Below are 19,222 nucleotides of genomic sequence, written 5' to 3' on the forward strand. Positions count from 1 at the left end.
TTTCCAAGTATTTTTATGAGCACTCAAAAAATTATTTAATTTGATTAATCTTCTTTTTTCTTACGTAAAACCTATACAAATTTTTACTTTGTCTAATTTGTGGTGTTTCAAAAACAAGATAATACAATTCTTTTTTATAATTCTTATATAGGTAGGCCTTAACTCATTTACTGCCATTGACGGACGGCTATAAACGTCAAAAATTCATTTGAACTATTTCTATTAGTTTAACATTTTTTCCACTTTTGTTAACAAAAGTATGAAAACCTAGAGAAAAATAATATTGTTCATTTAGAACAGATATAAAATTTGTGATTAATTGTGAGTTAACTAGGGAAGTCATGCGATTAATTACAATTTTAAAAAAAATGTAATCGCCTGACGAGATGATTATTAAAAATTAGGAACGACTTCAATAGTTAACTCACGATTAACTCATTCACTGCCACTGACGGTTATAGACGTCAAATATTCATTTTAACTATTTCTATTAGTTTAACATTTTTTTCCACTTTTGTTAACAAGAGTATGAAAACCTAGAATTGTTTTATTGTACATTTAGAACAGATATAAAATTTGTGATAAATCGTGAGTTAACTCGTGAAGTCATGCAATTAATTACAAATTTCAATTGCCTCACGCTCCTAATTTTTAAATAACCTTTTCTTTTTAAATCGCGTCAGGCGATTACATTTTTTAAACATTTTTATTAATCGCATGACTTCAATAATTAAATCACGATTAATCGTAAATTTTATATCTGTTTTAAATGTACAATAATTTTTATTTTCTAGGTTTTCATACTCCTGTTAACAAAAGTGGAAAAAATGTTAAACTAATAGAAATAGTTCCAATTAATTTTTTATTTTTAATTTTATTTTTTTTATCTCAGGAGAGCTCAGTATTGTTCATTCGATTTGACATCATCATTGCTCTCCTTTTTAAAAACAAACAAACAAACAAATCAATTTAAAAAATTTAATATATTTTTTAAATATATATACATATATATATACATATATATTTTTTTTTTGTATGTGGGTGAGTATGTGTATGTGCGTGTGTGCGTGCGTGCGTGCGAGCGTGTGTGTATTCATCAGTTCACCTAAAGCCCATTAAAAAAAAATCCCATACTAATAATATAATATAATAATAAATTGCCAAATGCAGAAACATCAATGTAAGTTATCACGATGTAGTGGCTCTCGCTAACAGACAGAATTAAGTAACCGGAATTAGGTTAAAAAATTCTATATACGTAGACCATGTTTCTATAAATTTTGATATTTGGTTTTTATTTGAGGCAGATATTTTTTCCATTAAAATGTGATTTATGAGGAGGTTAGACCATTGGTCGATATTCAGAGTTTGTTTATTTTTCCAGTTAACAAGAATTGTTTTTTTAGCGATAGTAAGGGCTACAAGTGTAGATTGAAATTGTTTATGTGGTAAGTCAGTTGTTGTTAGGTCACCTAGCAAACACAAGTTTGGAGATAAAGGTATCCTACAGTCCAAAATAGCGGAAAGTTTTTCTAAGACTTTAGTCCAGAAATACATAACCGGAGTACATAACCATAAAGCATGAACATAAGTGTCTGTAGTGTTTTGTAAGCATTGGAGACAAATGTCGGAGTCTGAGAGTCCCAGTTCCAATTAATTTTTGGCGTCAATAGACGTCAATGGCAGTGAATGCGTTAAGAAAGACTGTGAAAATACCTTTTTTTCTTTTCTTTTTTAGCAATTAGCATACCTATTGCACATAAAGAAAATGTAATAGAGGCACCGATCCAGCTTTGCCACTTTTATAGGCTCTATTATAATTCTTAATTATGTAATGGGTGTACGTACCGCCAGCATATTGCGCAACAATGGATGAACCTTCAGTAAACGAGTGAGCGCCGTCAGCAACATGAAAGCAATAAACAAATTGCAGCTTTTAGCTGTGATGATGGCATGTTCAAAGGGCAGGCAGACGCCACAAGTGCAGTTTACCAAAGTGCACTTTTTCTTATTTACCGTGTGTGCAAGACGCAAAAACAGCCATGGTGGACGCAACGGAATTGGCAAAGCCTAAGAAGAGTGAGGTGAGTGTCTCACATCCCGTTAATCCAAATACTCAACGCTGTAATCATGATCAATAATGTAGAGAATACGCCTTTGTCTTTCATAGAGATTAACCGTGGTCCTGGCACTGGCCACGCTCATATCTGCATTCGGCTCATCCTTCCAGTATGGATACAACGTTGCTGTCATCAACTCTCCAGCGCCGGTAACCCTTACAAGAAACACACACACACATTTGAGTGGTGATGTATTTCTGTCATGTGTTCCTCTTTGTTCCCACTTCAGGTTATGCAGCACTTTTACAACGTCACCTTCGTCGAGCGTTACGCTACACCCATGGGCGAGAACCTCCTGACTCTGTTGTGGTCTTTGTCTGTGTCCATGTACCCTTTGGGGGGCTTCTTTGGCTCTCTCCTGGTGGCCCCACTGGTCAACAAACTGGGACGGTAATCATGCATGTGTTAGAACACTATAATCACCTGTGAACATTCTGTCAACAAAGACTATAATATTGGTCATTTGTGAGTTGGAGCCTATTCCAGCTGTTTTAGGGTGAAAGGTCACCAGATAAACACATGCGACCTGTATCACTTTGTGCAAACTATATTTGTGTGGCTTAACAGAAAAGGCACTCTACTCTTCAACAACATCTTCTCCATCGTCCCCGCGTTGATGATGGGAGTCAGTGAGCTGGCCAAATCCTATGAGATTATTATCGTGGCGAGGTTCATAGTGGGCATCTGCGCAGGTCTGACATGTTGAACGCGATGAAGCCCAGCGGAAGAAATCCTTTGAAAGCATCTCGAGTCTCGTGTCCTTTTCTGCAGGTCTTTCGTCCAACGTGGTGCCCATGTATCTGGGCGAACTCGCTCCCAAAAATCTCAGGGGAGCCATCGGGATCGTACCGCAGCTCTTCATCACAATTGGCATCCTCAGTGCCCAAGTGCTGGGAATCAGAAACATACTGGGCAATAGCACAGGTTGACACTAGGTCTACTACACATACACTGGCATGCATGCTGGGGGTTTAAGGATTATGGATTATACATGTATCCTGAGTCAAAACTTCCTGTATTTGTTCAGGGTGGGCCATCCTGCTGGGCCTTACTGGCATTCCTGCCGTAATTGAGCTCATGCTGCTGCCCTTCTTCCCAGAAAGTCCCCGATACACGCTCATCCAGAGGGGCGACGAGATGACTGCAAAGAAAGGTGATTTGAGAATGTCAAGTTAGTTTGACATAACAGAAGTTTAGGGTCCATCTTCCCTCAGCGTTACAGAGCCTGCGTGGCAGGGACGACGTGACCGAAGAGATTTCAGAGATGCGTCTGGAAGACCAATCGGAGAGGGGAGAGGGTTGCTTGTCCGTGCTGTCCCTGCTTTCCCAGCGCTCGCTTCGCTGGCAGCTCGTCTCCATCGTTATCATGAACATGGGGCAGCAGCTGTCGGGGGTGAACGCGGTGAGAGCTGCTTTGGCGTCTTTAGCCGTGCAATGTACAGGGCGAAATGGGGAATGTTCCGGAGCTCCCGTCTGGTTGCTCTTTGTTTTCAGCACAGATGAAAGCACACATAGTTAAAAAAAGACGTGTTGCTTTGTTGTTATTTTTGCGTTTTAGCATTAGCAATGTAGGATTGCCGATCCTAGTCCACGGCATTGGAGTTTTGCCATTCTCAGTAGGGCTTCTTTTCTTTTTTGGGTAGGGCTCGGACAAAAGTCGACCAGGTTGGATAAGTTAATATTAAAAATCGATTGACTAAAAATGTCTGCTTTGAAGCTCCTCCACTATGTTTGCGTCGCCATCCATGTTTCTACACGGAGCAGGAAGTTTTGAGCTCATTGTAGCGAACAGGCAGCGCATTGTCTTTAAGTAACTTTTAAGATACTATTACATGTTTAATGTAGATATGATGTATGCGTGAACTAAATAGTAGTTAGTGTTTATTTATCTTATTATATGGTAATCTCTAGCACAAATGCTAATAGCGATTGCTAACCGTGTAGCATAGGATAATTTTGTTGGTGTTAAATAATGCTCATGCAGAGAACATAATAAATAATTAGTAGTTATATCTACTCAATTCAACTCATGTAGATAAAATGATGTGTGTGTGAACTAAACTGTGATTCGTGCCTGTTTACCTTAAATTTTTATCGCTAGTGCGCAAATGGTAATCGCGATTGCTAACCGTTTAGCACAGGTTAATTTTGTTGGTGTTTCGCAATGCAGATCCACTCAATTCAACTCATGTTCAACCATAATGGATTATCAAACAAACAAATAGTAATAAATATAATAAAAAAGGATTATTCATATGATAACCAATAGGATAATCGATTTAAAAAACAGCATTACAGTACTAAGCAGGGGTTCACTTTATTTGCTTTATTTTATTACATTTGTTACACTTCTGCTAACATCAAATCGTCTTTCCACTCTCCCAGATTTACTACTATGCAGACAGCATATATGCCACCGCAGGGGTCATGGAGAATGACATCCAGTACGTCACAGTGGGAACGGGTGCCGTGAATGTTTTCATGACGATAGCGGCTGTAGGTACCCTCATTTGAGCCGAGAGTTGTAGTTCTAAAAGAAAATGATTATTAATTGGGAATTTGCAACGCTAGGTCTTCATCGTGGAAGCCTCTGGACGACGCCTCCTGCTCCTATGCGGGTTTGGGATTTGCTGTGGCGCATGTGTCCTGCTGGCGGTCGCTCTCACCTTCCAGGTTTGATGGGACAAACAAAGACCCTTCAGATCATGTCGCTCTGCTGCCCTCAAGTGCTCGTTGTCAGATTGGTTCGAGACAAATTTGCAAAGCCCAAAAATGCTATATAAATTGATAATCACTTTTTATTTTCCATTTTATACTTTACATTATATTAGTGGTTAACTTATTTTGACCTTTGTATCATAGTTAAGAATGTGAAAATGCCAATTCAAACATTGTCTTTATAGTGGAGCTGATTGGATTACATTTTGAAGATAATACCATAATCTGCATGTTAACCTGCTTGTGTTACTCCACAGGAAAGTGTGACATGGATGCCCTACATCAGCATCACGTGTGTCATCGTCTACATTGCTGGCCATGCAATCGGACCCAGTGAGTGTGGACATTCAGTAACATTCGTTTGCACTTTACCCCCTGGGCGTTATTTTATTTTGAAATGGCTTGGTCAGAACCAACAAAAAGCCAAAAAATGCTCAAATAACGCCCAGGGGTTACACATGACATCCTCCCTTTGACTTTGAGGTTTGACCATCTGTCTCAAATGTTCCCCCTTTGGCTGATCACATCGGCAGGTCCCATCCCTTATGTGGTGACCACTGAGATGTTCCGGCAGTCAGCCAGGTCCGCTGCTTTCATGGTGGCAGGTTCTGTCCACTGGCTTTCCAACTTCACTGTTGGCCTGCTGTTCCCTTTTATGGAGGTCAGTTGCACCACCTGAGTCTCATCCTCGGTCACATTGATATCATCATAACAACATACAGTAGTCTCAATTCTCATTGCAGGCATATCCATGTTTTCATGTTTTAAAGTTAAAGCTACTGAATGTAGAATATTCCATTTTAAATCGCTACTGCCACCTGTTGATGAAAAATGAGACTGCACATACCCTACTTCACATACACAATGCGCATATGGCGTCACATCCGCAGACAGACGGCGGGAAATTTGAACCCGAATCCTGTCTGAAAACTATTGGCTTACAGGAGTGCCTATTGTGAACAGCTAAGGTGTTAACCTACTAATTAGAAGGTGTTTCAGTCATACATGGTCAAATTAAAAGGCTTTTGTAAATATATTTTTTTGGGGGAAAAGGTTCCATATTGCAGCTTTAATTAGCATCCTCTCAAAAAAAAATTTCTCAAACTTTTGATTCCAAGGACCACCTTTAAATATACTTAGCTCTCAAAGTTCCACCATCATGACCACCATTAAAATAGTAGGCCAAAAATGTGGTTTGAACAATAACACTGCACTTTAATATAGAATTTGTTTTTTTTAAAGCGTACCAAAACAATAATTAAATTAAAATCTATTGACCAGAAAATCTGAATACACACTGTATTCAAATTAATATGTAAAAGCAACAGTTCTTAAAAATGTAATCCTAACATACGTACAGCTCGTAAATCAACTAAACTGTACTGCAGTGATTTATCCCGGGACCACTAGAGGGAGCCTGTGTGCCATTGGTGGTTCTCAAACCACACTGGGAAAATCAAAGTGGTGTCAAAAATATTTAATGAACGTAATCCTTTCATTCATCTATTAGTTTTTTTTTTTTTAATAATTATTTTTTCTTTAACTCATCACATGCAGCAAATTGGACAGTGAGGCTCTACCTCTCTTTCCGGAATATCACATTATGGTGGTGGTTGCTGAATTTGTTGGGAACTACGTTTCTTTCATGTTTACTTATGTTTTAGCTTTATGTACTAGCGTTTAAAAGGTGTCATGAGAAGATATGTTCGCTTTTCGCTCCCCCCTCAGAGAGGCCTGGGCCCCTACAGCTTTGTTATTTTTGCCTTCATTTGTCTGGCCACGCTGATCTACATCTGGTTGATGGTCCCCGAGACCAAGAGCAAGACCTTCCTGGAGATCTGCCAGATGTTTGCCGAAAGGAACAGAGTGGAGATCAAGCTGGGCGATAGCGATGCGCCACTGAAAGAGAGCAAAGAAAACCTGCAGGATGTAGAGAAGGTCACAGCCTTTTGAAGACAGCAATAGATCTTTCAGACACCAATAGATCTTTCACGAAAGAGGAAGTCCTCACTTTGGGGGGCCAGGGGATTGCATTACACTGCATGTTATGGTACGTCATTTTTTGTCGTTGTGTTCTTTATGTTCCTCTAGTTGTATTTTTAATGAATGTTTGTACAAAGTCTTTTGTAGAAAAATAAAAAAATAACCAAACTGTACAATGTTTGAGGTATGAATGAAGTCCCTTTATTCCCAATGCAAAGATGATAAATATATAGCTAAAGCTGTCTGTAGTAGACGTTACAGGGGAAGTCAAGACAAAAAATGTCTTTACAATGATGTGTTCTTTGCACCCCCACTTGTCTAAACACAGTATTCAGATTAGGTAATATTGTGTTTGTGGAATATGAATCAGAAAAATCCACCTGTCCATCTATTTTATGCAGCGGCCATTTTGCCTTTCACAGCCACTTACTGACGACTGAAAATCACATTGCACTGCCTACAAGTTATTATTATTATTTTTTTTTTTATATAAGGGCTCAGGTAACGAATGTCAAGGCTCACCTATTGTCTTGGCTTGGTCATATGATGTTCGCAAGCTGAGTCCTTAAGCACTGTGATGTTTTCAGTCTTGCATGTCAGTGCAAGGCAAAATGGCCGCTACCTCAGTTAGATAAAAAACGTGTTTTATTTTTTATTAATTCATATTCCACAAACGCAATATTATTCAGAATACTGTGTTTGGACTAGTACAGGCGCACATTACATATTGTAAAGAACATTTTTGAATTGACTTGCCTTTTAAAGATTAGGAGTGACAATCAAGAAACTGGCAGCCATGGCTACTAACTGCTATGGTCACTGCTGCTTTCACACTTTTGTGTGTCATGTGACATGAGCCAAATGGTATTGCAGCACAAGTGTGGCTGCCAGTCTTGTTTCTTTTTATTGTCTCACCTTATATTGATGTACTTTTTTTTTTATCTTTTAACACATTGCAATGAAGCATTCAAAGCCCCCAAGTCACCATCGGAACACAGCAACCCCCTGCTTTTTGGAAGGAACCTATCCACTGTTTTGCAGAAAAAGCTCCCCCGTTTGCGTTTCTTGTGCTTTTATAATGCACTAAGCTGGCACTAAAACCGCACTGAAAAATAAAATTAGCTCAAACTGAAGTGAATAAAGTCAATTGAAAGACAAGCTCTGTCCATCAGGGAGGAGCTATGTTTAGCATGGGTTTCTAATGGGTCCCTCTCTGGCAGTCGTTCGAGACTCATAGAACCATCACTCACAGAAATATTTCAAGCCTGACTAAATATTTATGTAATTTTTTTTTTACATAACAAATTCCCATTTATTTATTTATATACTTCTTATTTTTTTTTTTTAATAATTTTAACACAAACCTACCAAATAAACCTTATATGATACATATTCCTTAGTCTAATCAAGCCTATTTAATTGAAATACATAATCCTCATGTTTATGTATTAGTATTAATAAATCATAATTACTTTAAAAAAAAAAATTACGTTCTTGGGATGTATGCGACCAATTTCATCCCAAAAGCATAAAAATGTTTTGGTTTTTTTTTATCTGGGGGGGGGGGGGGGTTTCACGTAGCAGTATATTTATCGTGGATAGGTAACCTGATTATTATGCAATTTAAACAATATACTTTATGTATAATTTTAAATAAATACTCTCATTATTACTAATTTTTAATAATTATACTTTATAAAGGCTAAATACACAAACCTGAGGATTATGCATTTCAAATAAATAGGCTTTATTAGACTAATGAATATGTATCATATGAGGTTTATTTGGTAGGTTTGCGTTAAAATTATCTTAAAAAAAAAGAAATGGGAATTTGTCATGAACATTTTTTACGTACATCTTAAGTTATGTCACACCGCGGTGAGGTTGTCTCGTCTGGGCTTTTACTGGCTTGTCATTTCCTTTTTTGTTTTGAAAATTCTGACTCTCCTTTCGTTTTAGGTCACTTGCCTTTCCTCGTGTGGTGTCAGACAGCGTCAACCCTGATTTCTGATTGTGTCCACCTATTTCCCATTACCCTTATGTGTTAAATAGTCTGCGTCTTGGGCCAAAGTGTTTTCGTCAGAATCACTCTAGCCTAGTCACAGTCATAGTTCACACTGCAGGGCGTGATGCCCAATTCGGATTTTTTTGTTAAATCCGATCTTTTTATGTACAGTTTACATTACAAAAACAAATGCGACTAATGTGAACTGACACGTCTGCGAATATACAAAGCTGTTTTGAGTAACAGTGTTAAATTTGTATTTGTCTTTAATCTAATCACACTTGAAACATGAAGCATAAAGTTGACATGTGTGGCGATAGTAGAAGTTCAACCCTGCAGACGGTTCATCACGAACGGCAATAGACTTTTCAATGAAATGAGGTCGAGGAGTATCCCCTCATTTCCCCCAAATGTTTCTATTACCTCTTCCAACCTCGCTACTCTGGCCACATGAGATGGAAAAAATAAATCCGACGGATTTCTGTTGCTGTTTGTGAACAGCACATTGAAAACTGACGCACGAGGAAGCCGAGCACAGCAGCCAACCAGGAGCCAGCGAGAAAACAGTCCACCAACCAGGAGCGCGGGCGTTCGCACAGATATATTTGCATAATTTATGCAGACAAGACATATGAATCTAACTCGTCCGCGAAACAAGTCCACCAGTCCACCTATCTGTAACGTGCGTTGGCACAGCTAAATTTGCATATGACACTTATAAAACTCGCTAGTCTCAGTGGGTGGCGAACGGTAAAACGTCGCGAGTCGAGAAAATAGTTACTTCTGTGAACGCCGCAACGTGACGTCATTATTTTGGGTGCACGTCATTTGACGTATGCTCAATTGCGCAGGCGAGTTGCATCACCGGCGCGTTGTGTTCATGTGAACGGTACATAAAAAAATCGGATTTAACAAGAAATCCGAATTCGGCATCACTCCCTGCAGTGTGAACGTAGCCTTATAGCCTTTGTTTTTCCTTCGAAACGATGAGTTTTATGTTTTGTAAAAATCTGCCTTGGCGGCCAACTCCTATCTGCGCCTGAGTCCTAAATCTGCCACGCCCTGTCAAGTTAGGCTTGAAATATTTCTGTGTGTGTTAAGTAACTGTCGTTTTAGTGGAAGTTAGGAGAGTTAAAGGGTATGTATGATAAGTTTGAAATATAGAATATGGCATCATAGTTTCATTAGTTTGGTATATCTATGTTTTTAAACGACTAATTTGGCAATTCTTAATGTGGCTATTTGAGGTAGGACTCGGCCGCTATCCTCCACACATTTTTGGTTTGTGCAGCAGGAGGATATTTCATTAGCATCTGTACTGACTATCCAGCTGGACCCCCCCATACAGGCTTTGTTTGGTGGTCGCCCAGCTGAACACATTTCCCTGCACCGTGCTGTTCCCCTCACATGCCATCTGGTCGCGAATATTTGCTGTGGTCAGCACGTGGTCCCACACGTTCACGTCGGTCAGCTTTCCCGCAAAGGAGTCGGTGTTGGAGATGCCCAGCATTCCGTCCTGGTCGTTGCCCAGGATGAAGACCCCGCCGGGGGTGATTTTGTAACCTTTTTTTAGGTAGCGTTGCTCCCCCACCATGCCGTTGATCCACAGCTCGACACCGCCAGTGCGGGACGTCCAGGTGATGCAGTAGTTGACCCAGCCGTGGGAATTGATGTTGTACGGCAAGTTGACAAACTCGTTGCCGATCCAGAGGCCAACCTCTTTGCCGTCTCGGCCCTCGCTGACGGAGATCATCAGCTCGTTATGGACGCCTTCGCTGGCGTATGCGATGATGTTGTGCGTCCCCGCCGCTTCGGGCAAGATGTGCATACAGATGGTTAAGGAGTCGAGAACCATCGGATGGCTGAGGTGGACCTTGGCGTAACTACCAAAATTCTCCTGTTGGAAGTTCAGCACCAGAGGAAACAAAGCTTGACGTCCTATTGAAGATGGGGGAAAAAAAGTTTGATGTCACCTACTAACCCTTATGAGGATGCACTTCCTATGTGAGTTATTAGTCACTCTTATTTGATCTAGTCATTGGTCTAGTCATTTCTATTTTGTAGTTGCTATACAGCTACTATGCCCCTTATGATGAGAATGTTGACAGTTGGGGGTGGTGATGGAGAAACCGAGGCTTTCGGAAACAATGAACCAATTTCAAGACAATTGCCCTAAAACGATGCCCTGCTTCGAGGCATTTGACACACTGCAAGAGCTCCATCTGCTGGTCGAACGTGCGCACACGGAATGTTTACAATCACTGTTTACAAAGCTTCAAACCTTGCTATCATGTATGCCTCAGCATTTCATAAGTTCAATAAAGTTTCAGTGGATGTTCTCTATCTTTTTCAAATGTGGGATTGTGTCATCATTTTAAAGTGTGATTTACACAAGTAAAGTTGACCTTTCAAGTCTGTGTCATTGTTTTTGTCTGTGGTGTTCAAAATAGTATTTTTTAGAGTAGGATAATATTTATTTAAAATAAAATAAAGAATTGAAAAAAAATAATAAGAAGAAAAGCCTCTTATTTGTTAAGGAACGAACTCACGACCTTCAGCTTTGGAGAGTGCCACACTATCACCTAAGCTGTGTCACTCCAACTGTTTGTTTATCTCCAAGAGACCAAAAACATCGTTTGTGGTCTTGGAGTCAGTAAGATTCCAGCTGACATGAGCGATATACTGATGCACATCAGGAGCTGCGTGGCTGAGGGTGTAGATCAGCTGTCTCCCAAGCTGAAGGTCGTGAGTTCCTTCCTCAACTTTTGACTTTCTTGACCAATTCTTTATTTTACTCTCTTCCAAGTGTAAATATTACTCTAAAACGGTCTATTTGGTCCCACTCTAAATAGAGTAAAATTTACTCTACAGAATTTAATGTGTAGATAATAGTGCTTGTGAACAGGTATGTTGTTTTTATTATATGGTATACGTATTTCCATAATCCTAAACTGGAAAAAAATATCTGAGCCGAATGATCATAACCTTTCCTATTTTGTATCATGCAATTGGGGCTTTAATTACTGCAGGCATTTTGTCAAACACCAAATCTTCTTTCCCGCGAAACATCGTGAAGTCGCCGACACGTCTGTGATGTTCGAGGCCTTGTTTGCAGTGGTCACGTGATTTTCGGCATCTCCGAAGCAGTTGAAGCACATGGCTTCGACACGCCTCCGCTTTATTTGCGCGATCAGATTTGAGCAGGAAGGCTGGAGCGTATCTGTAGTTTCAACCTCCATGCAAGCTGCATGTCCAGCCCTGCTCGCTGTGGCTACGTTGTACTTTTGAGTTTTGCATACATCCCATTCAAGGTTTTTAGCCAAGGTTACTCTGTTAACTCATTTGCTCCCAAAAACGTATAAATATATTCTATTTTAAATATTACCATGCTCCAAAGATGTATTTATACGTGTTTTATGCTTTTTTTAAATGCTAAAACATACAGAAGGCTTTGATGCAGCCTCTGAACTAAAGAGAATGCTTGAAGCAATAGCAGTCATTACAAAAACGGCCAGCAGGTGGCAGCAGAGTGTAAGAGATCAACCAGGCCCATGTTGCAAAAAATTATTTTGCCCACAGTTTTAAACAGATTTGTGAATAATAATGAAATTTAGCTATATTTTAATGCTAATTGCTGCAAAACGGAAACACTTAGAAATCTGATGAAAGAAGAGACTCTAATCTTTCTTTTGGTAGGTTTCATATTTTTAGAGCAATGGAACACAATATTCTGTGGGCCTTGCAAAATCAGTCAAAATCCAGTAAAACAGCCTGGAGCGAAGGGGATTGCTTTAGTGGAAAAACCTGGGATTAAATTAGTTAAGTGTTTTTGTCAAGGTAATCCGAATCCAGCCGTTTTCTGTTGTTACTTTGTATTTTTGTATATAAAGATTCTCTATTTCCCCACTCCCGTGTCTTGTTTGCGTTTGGGTCCTAAATTCCACACCTCACGTGACAGCGCCACTTGCTGCTGGATGTTGGAACATTTTTCCAAGCATTAAAGGGCCTAGGCATTAGAAAAAAATCTCATGGTACACCTCCAACCATTATTCTGTTGTATGGATGACAATAGGTGGATACACAGGTTAATCAAACCCTCTACAACACTACACCCTGTACTGTAGATCAGAGGTGTCCAAACTATGGCCCTGGGTCCATTTACGGCCCGTCATTCATTTTTAAGCGGCCTGTGGCATCTGCTACAAAATAATTTGGCTTATTTACCATAGAGCCTTTTTAAATATGCAAAGATGCAAATGAACTATTTATAATTTAACAAGTAACAACATTTTTCTCCATAAAACTGTTGTGATTAAAGATAACTAATTTTCACAAGCAAAAATGGTTTCCTCCACTTTATGTTCTGTATCAAGGTCCAAACTGAAAAGATCACATGAATGATTCCCAAATAACTGCTTTAAAAATTGTCATATTGCGACAGTTTGCTCCTGTTTCGCTTCTGAATGTGGAGATGGGATTCAACTAGTGTTCGGTGCACGGGCTGATATTTTCTGGTGTGTGATAGGGTCTGCTTGACTATCCCAAAATCTTGTAAAATCCTAAACTCTTTAAGCTTTTTTTTTAAAATATATATACATATATATACATATACACACACATATATATACAGTATATATATATATATATATATATATTTTTTTTTTTGTATGTGGGTGAGCATGTGCATGTGCGTGCGTGTGCGTGCGTGCGTGTGTGTATTGATCAGTTCACCTAAAGCCCATTAAAAGAAAATCCCATACTAATAATATAATATAATAATAAATTGCCAAATGCAGAAACATCAATGTAAGTTATCACGATGTAGTGGCTCTCGCTAACAGACAGAATTAAGTAACCAGAATTAGTTTAAAAAATTCTATATACGTAGACCATGTTTCTATAAATTTTGATATTTGGTTTTTATTTGATTTTAAAATCCTAAACTCTTTAAGCTAATAGAAAGGGTAGACCGTACTATTGATGCTATCGTAACTCAATGTGTCACTTTCTGTCAGAAACAGGAAACAAATGAGCTCACCATATTTGCTTGGCTGCGAGTCGTGACGTCCACCTAAGTACATACAAACGACATACAGTGCAACAGTGAAGAGTTAACAAGAAGAGTGCTTGGATTTGAACATGTTATACAACCAAGACATCACTCACCTAAGTACATGTTCTTTCCGATAGATGTTATCATGCCTTCGATTTTCTGCAGCTTGGATTCAATTTCATCTTGTCGGCAGAACGCTGATAAAATGAATGGACACGGCCATAATTTGTCTCACCCTATTTTCAAATAACCAAGTCATCAAGTATACGATTCATGAAATACACACATCCTTTCCCAAGTCGAGGAAGGAAAGACGACTCCACCACACGGTCATTGAGAGGCTGAGCGATGCGGTAGTCGTTCCACAGGGTCTTGTTGTCGATGTCCATCAGCGTGCTCTCCAGCTTTCTGATCTGGATGCAACAAAGTCAACAAAAGATATGAGATACTGAGGCAGCCTGTGACTCTTTCACCTGTCCAGGATTCTAAAAGATTAAATTCATATGTAATCCATCCATCCATATCGTATTTTAAAACAGTCTGAACATTTAATTTAGTAGATAATTCTTTTCACATAGCGCTAGAGGGAGCCGGTGTCCCTCCAGCAGGTGCAACTACGTCACCGTTCCTCCCCTGTTGAGTCTACCTGGTTATGCGAAAGAGTGATGGGTGTATCGAACACCGTCCAGAGGATGCTCTCGTAACAGGGCGGTGTGGTGAGAGATCCTTGATATCTGAAGAAATGGTTGAGGTTCTCAGGGAGCATGGAGCGCACGTCGATGCTCGAGATGTTCATGGACTGACCTGTGACAGGTCATTGAGGGCACATGGGACTCAAACATGTCTTGTAAGTGCACGCCCATAACATTTATATCGATACTCACCTGCATACTTGATTTTGTCAAGGTTGGAGATGAAGTCACTGTAGTAGGTGTTCTCAAAATGCCCATCCTGAAAATGGATGGAAAAATAAATTCGTTAGCAAGATTGTCAGTCAAGCTTGATGAGTCCATGACTTTTGGGCGATATGCAAGGTACACCCTGGAGTGGTTGCCAGTCATTCTCAGTGTACATTTAAGCCTTCACAGTCACATTCACACCTCTGGCCATTTTAGAATATTTAATGATCTTAACATGCATGTTTTGGGAATATAGAACATAGCCAAAGTAATCTGAGAAAAAACACAAAAGCAATGCAAACTCCACATAGGAAGGCCGGAGGACAGGTTTGAACCATGAAATTCAGAACTGTGAGGCCCATGTGCTAACAGCTAACCACGTTGCCTTTGCGTGAGAGGAAAACTATATAGTAAAAGTTGCTTTATGGGCCGGCACTGCTTGTACGTGCCTGTCCTGAATAGCAGTGTGTGTACATGAACAGTGACCTTTTCAGCAAGAGAGTCAAGATGAACTCTATTTTAAAACACACATGTTATCTGCTGGTCTTCTTTCTCCACTATAATTATTTCTAATTATTACCAACCACTCTTCAGCTTGGACCACTTGGAGCTCATATCATAAGGGATGATAAAGGCCGTGTTGCCATAGAAAAAGACACATCAACACATTCTTCGACTAACAGTCTCTCATGAACTACTTGAAAGCTTATTAAATTTATCTCAGCTTAGGTTTATTTTATTACCGTCAAAAAATGTTGGTATAGAAAGAATGGCATGACAATGACACATGTTTATGTGTGTGAGTCAAGCAATCAAAAGGATACGTACATCGTAGAAAAAGGCGAGTACCGCTAGCCCGTCTGGTTTATCTACGGCCTCCGTAAAGCTCTTGTACTTGTCTGAATTGTAATGGACAACATGGAGCTGAAAGACAGGGGGGGCGGGGGGGGGGGTGTATAACAAGGGATCATGAAAATTTGCTGTATGAAGCTACATATAGTACAACAAATCAATACAATTATTTAATGGCATATGATTAAAAAGAATGCACGGTGGGCCTGATTGACTAACTGAGCGGGCCATTCTTTGCCCACCCACTATTGCTCTTTTAAGGCACTGTCACTTTGACAAATTGATGTTTTTGCAGTCTGCAGGATGTTTGCGTTTCACATCACGGCGTCACCACCACTGGAGCGTGTTGTGCACAACGCTCCCGTCTGCCCATCGCTACTCTCAATGGAGACGAGCTGCGTCTGAATGCTTTATTTGGTCTACCTCTGCCATGTAGCGGATGCCGTCGATGGTGTGCTCTGCTCCGCTGGCCTCCAGGTCCCAACCACCCCAGTGGAGATGCATCTGAACAGCTGTGTATTTTCCTGGCATGCCCTTTGTGATCTTCATGGTGGGTGGCAGGTCAATTTGGACTGATGGGAAACAACATGTTAAACTATCCAGAAACTGAATACATTTACAGATGTTGAAAGCATTGATTTTTGTTGTTCAGGAGCAGAACTTTTCCATGGGCTCATCATATGCTACTGTATTATCGACTTACCTGAGTGTCCATTGTTGGACATGAGAAAAGTCCCTTTCTGAGCATCATATCCACTAAGCTCCAGCTGCAAGATATCTGGATTGTGTCTTACGTTGCGCCTTTGGATGTCAATTGGGGACTGTTTCTTACCCCCACATGCTGGGTACTTGGTTGCCCAGTGCATCTGGTCCAAAGCTCCCTCTGTGTGAAACATCAAATGTTAAGCGTAAATGTCTGTTTTCTGTTATTTCACAAAGTTGCCGCTTTACATCCAGGACAATTGACAAGACGACTTTTACATTCATATGGTGAAATATAGCACTTAGAATATGCTGAACAGAATAAAAAAAAAAGAAGTAAAGTTTAGGCCCTCATTCACTGTTTACAGAATACATCCGGGAAGCATTCATAGGAGGGATATGACACTATACGGTCGTTATTGTTGGAGGACTAAATTGCTAAAAATTGAATACTATAAACCATATCCCGCCTCAAAATTCTACACATAGCATAGCATTATGACAATGAGTAAAAAGTTTTTTTAAATGTTATTGTTAAATGCTATAATATAAATTGCCTTATGAAAAGACATTAAATTTCGTTTTTGAGTCAAAAAACATCAAAACAGTAAACCAAGTCCAGTTGAGCCCAAGACTCAATGACTCAGCTATTTTGACAAAAGCATGTCACAGTCTCACCAGAAATGTTTTTAAGACACCACTAAGTGTTTTAAATTGTGTGAGAAAATGCACAATATGACTGCTTTACACAGTTTGCCAAATCATCAAAGGATTCATTAGGGCGTGACTCTGTGTGGACAATTGTGGGTTGTTTGTTATCCTTTTTCTCCCATTGAGCTATACAAGTTACAGTCACAGCCAGGGCTTGCCCAACTTGATGGTGTTGCAACTCATCTTTGTTTCCCAGCAGTGAGTAAAAAATATGAACCATATGGTTGCTGTGTTTATTCTGTATTTGAAGAGTCATTTGTTGATATTATTATGATTATGCCCATTATTGTGTTTCTGATAATAATAATTAGCATTGTTATTAGTTGTTTTGGGAGTCTTGGAGGTTCAATATAAACACTCCCTATTATTATTATTATTATTATTTATTATCATCATCATCATAATAATAATAATGATTCTAATTATAATAATTATTATTATTGTTATTATTATTATTAGCAGTAATAGTAGTATTGTTATTATTATTATTACTGTTGTTGTTGTGTTTACACCCACTCAAAAGCGTCTGACCGGTGGTTACCCATCAATTTGCTGTACGTAAGGTACCTATCCCCACCCGCCTCCCATCTCTTCGCTTTAGCTCTCAAGTGAATACAGTATGCCAAATGAACGGGGGAAAAAGCCTACCTGTGTATGTCCAGTGTATGTCGTCATGGGGGATCACTGCGGTGACAACAGCGGTGACATCAGCGACCCAAAAAACGGCGAGCAAGAAGACGTGTCGGCTCATCGCTGCGTCTCGGAATGCTTTTGCGCACAAATGTGACACCTCGAACGAGGTGCCCTCCACTTTTCAAGAGAGTGGATTAAGGGAAGTGCTTGAACCTCTGCAGAAAAACGCCCAGGGGCAGGCCTCCCAGTGACGGGACTGGGCGCAGTGAGACTTTAATTATGTTATCATAATACTAGGATATGCATAATAACTTAATTTAATTTTAAAACATGCATTAATTTCCGGACCGCTTGTCCTCAATAAAGATCAAAACAGGCAGGCAAGGCTTTCATAATCTAAGCTAAACTATTAAATACAATTGCTATAAAGAGATACCAGACTTAGCAATTCTACTGTAAAACTAAAATACGTGAATTTGGTAACTCGTTTATTAAATCGGTTCAATTCATGTATATATATATATATATATATAAATAATAATTGCATTATGAAATATTTCACCACCTACGTAATAAAAAAAAGCTCTCCTTTTTGTTTGCCATCAATTCAGTTGAGCCCCTTACAGTAATAATCAGGCAAAATGCACAATCCAGGGAATTGCTTTCTATACAAACGAGATCACTTCATTCCTTGTTGTCCAACTTTTCTGAGCCATTTCCAACTTAAAACCTTCAGTAACATCTCTGGTGACAATTTAGCAAATCTATTTTCAAATGTATTCTCCAAACTGACAACAATAGAATTTGCCAGATTTATGTGGAAAAACAGAAAGTCAAGGCTTATTACCCTTAAAAAAGTCTTAACTTGACTGGGTGGTACTAATACGTAACACGCCTGAGTTGTGTTACGTATTAGTACCACCCAGTCAGATTTAGTTCTCAGAAAATGATTCTTACAATTATATCAAAATGGAAACACACCAGCTTGAGTTTTTTCTTCCCCTATATTTATAGTACTATAAAAAAGGGTACTAAAACAAAAAATCTGATTGTAAAGCATTTGATGAATTTCGCGTCACATAAAAGAGTATGTAAACGAACCAAAAGTAAGATTAGACCAATGTGGTGCAACTATCTGTTTGTATCTAGAAAGCAGATGCAACATTCAAATTGCGGCATTCTATGCAGCTCGAAATGAACACTGATTGGCTCTTGCCTACTTCAGATGTTATAATGTATGCATGTAAAAAGTCTCTTTTGTAATATATTTTTCAAATGACTCAGTGCCCCAATAAATGAAACAGGCCCAATTTGGGTTTGCGAAAGGATTGGTTTGTTTGTAAACGGCAATGGTGGATGCAAGTCCATTCATGCATCTTTTCACTTGGCGCATACTTAAACTGCAGTTGATTTTGAAGTTTCCAGTTGACTTCAGATGACAACCTGAGTTAATAAATATGCACACACACAGACACAGGTGAGCTGGCAGCGAACAGTGTGTGATAGCATGCTAGTTAGAGCATGTCCGTTACCGCCGCCTCAGATG

At 39.3% G+C, this 19,222-nt stretch overlaps 2 protein-coding genes across 2 annotated transcripts; one reads left to right on the plus strand and one right to left on the minus strand.

Moving 5' to 3' along the window:
* The first annotated feature begins 1,031 nt into the window (after window positions 1–1,031).
* slc2a5 (solute carrier family 2 member 5) lies at window positions 1,032–7,001 on the plus strand. The gene is made up of 12 exons (XM_077545536.1): window positions 1,032–2,084; window positions 2,171–2,269; window positions 2,350–2,510; window positions 2,688–2,812; window positions 2,892–3,044; window positions 3,148–3,273; window positions 3,335–3,522; window positions 4,506–4,616; window positions 4,692–4,793; window positions 5,096–5,171; window positions 5,372–5,499; window positions 6,567–7,001. The coding sequence occupies exons 1-12, from the start codon at window positions 2,043–2,045 to the stop codon at window positions 6,789–6,791; spliced, it is 1,536 nt and encodes a 511-aa protein (XP_077401662.1). The 5' UTR covers window positions 1,032–2,042; the 3' UTR covers window positions 6,792–7,001.
* ca6 (carbonic anhydrase VI) lies at window positions 7,000–17,794 on the minus strand. Its single transcript, XM_077543830.1, has 9 exons — window positions 17,692–17,794; window positions 16,334–16,513; window positions 16,054–16,202; window positions 15,607–15,702; window positions 14,764–14,830; window positions 14,526–14,683; window positions 14,166–14,292; window positions 13,993–14,076; window positions 7,000–10,764 (listed from the first exon to the last, which is right to left on the minus strand). Exons 1-9 carry the CDS (start codon window positions 17,792–17,794, stop codon window positions 10,133–10,135), a joined length of 1,596 nt encoding a protein of 531 aa, XP_077399956.1. The 3' UTR covers window positions 7,000–10,132.
* Window positions 17,795–19,222: the final 1,428 nt, after the last annotated feature.

Source organism: Vanacampus margaritifer, chromosome 1 (assembly GCF_051991255.1).
Source record: "Vanacampus margaritifer isolate UIUO_Vmar chromosome 1, RoL_Vmar_1.0, whole genome shotgun sequence".
In the NCBI taxonomy this organism is placed as follows: Eukaryota; Metazoa; Chordata; class Actinopteri; order Syngnathiformes; family Syngnathidae; genus Vanacampus; species Vanacampus margaritifer.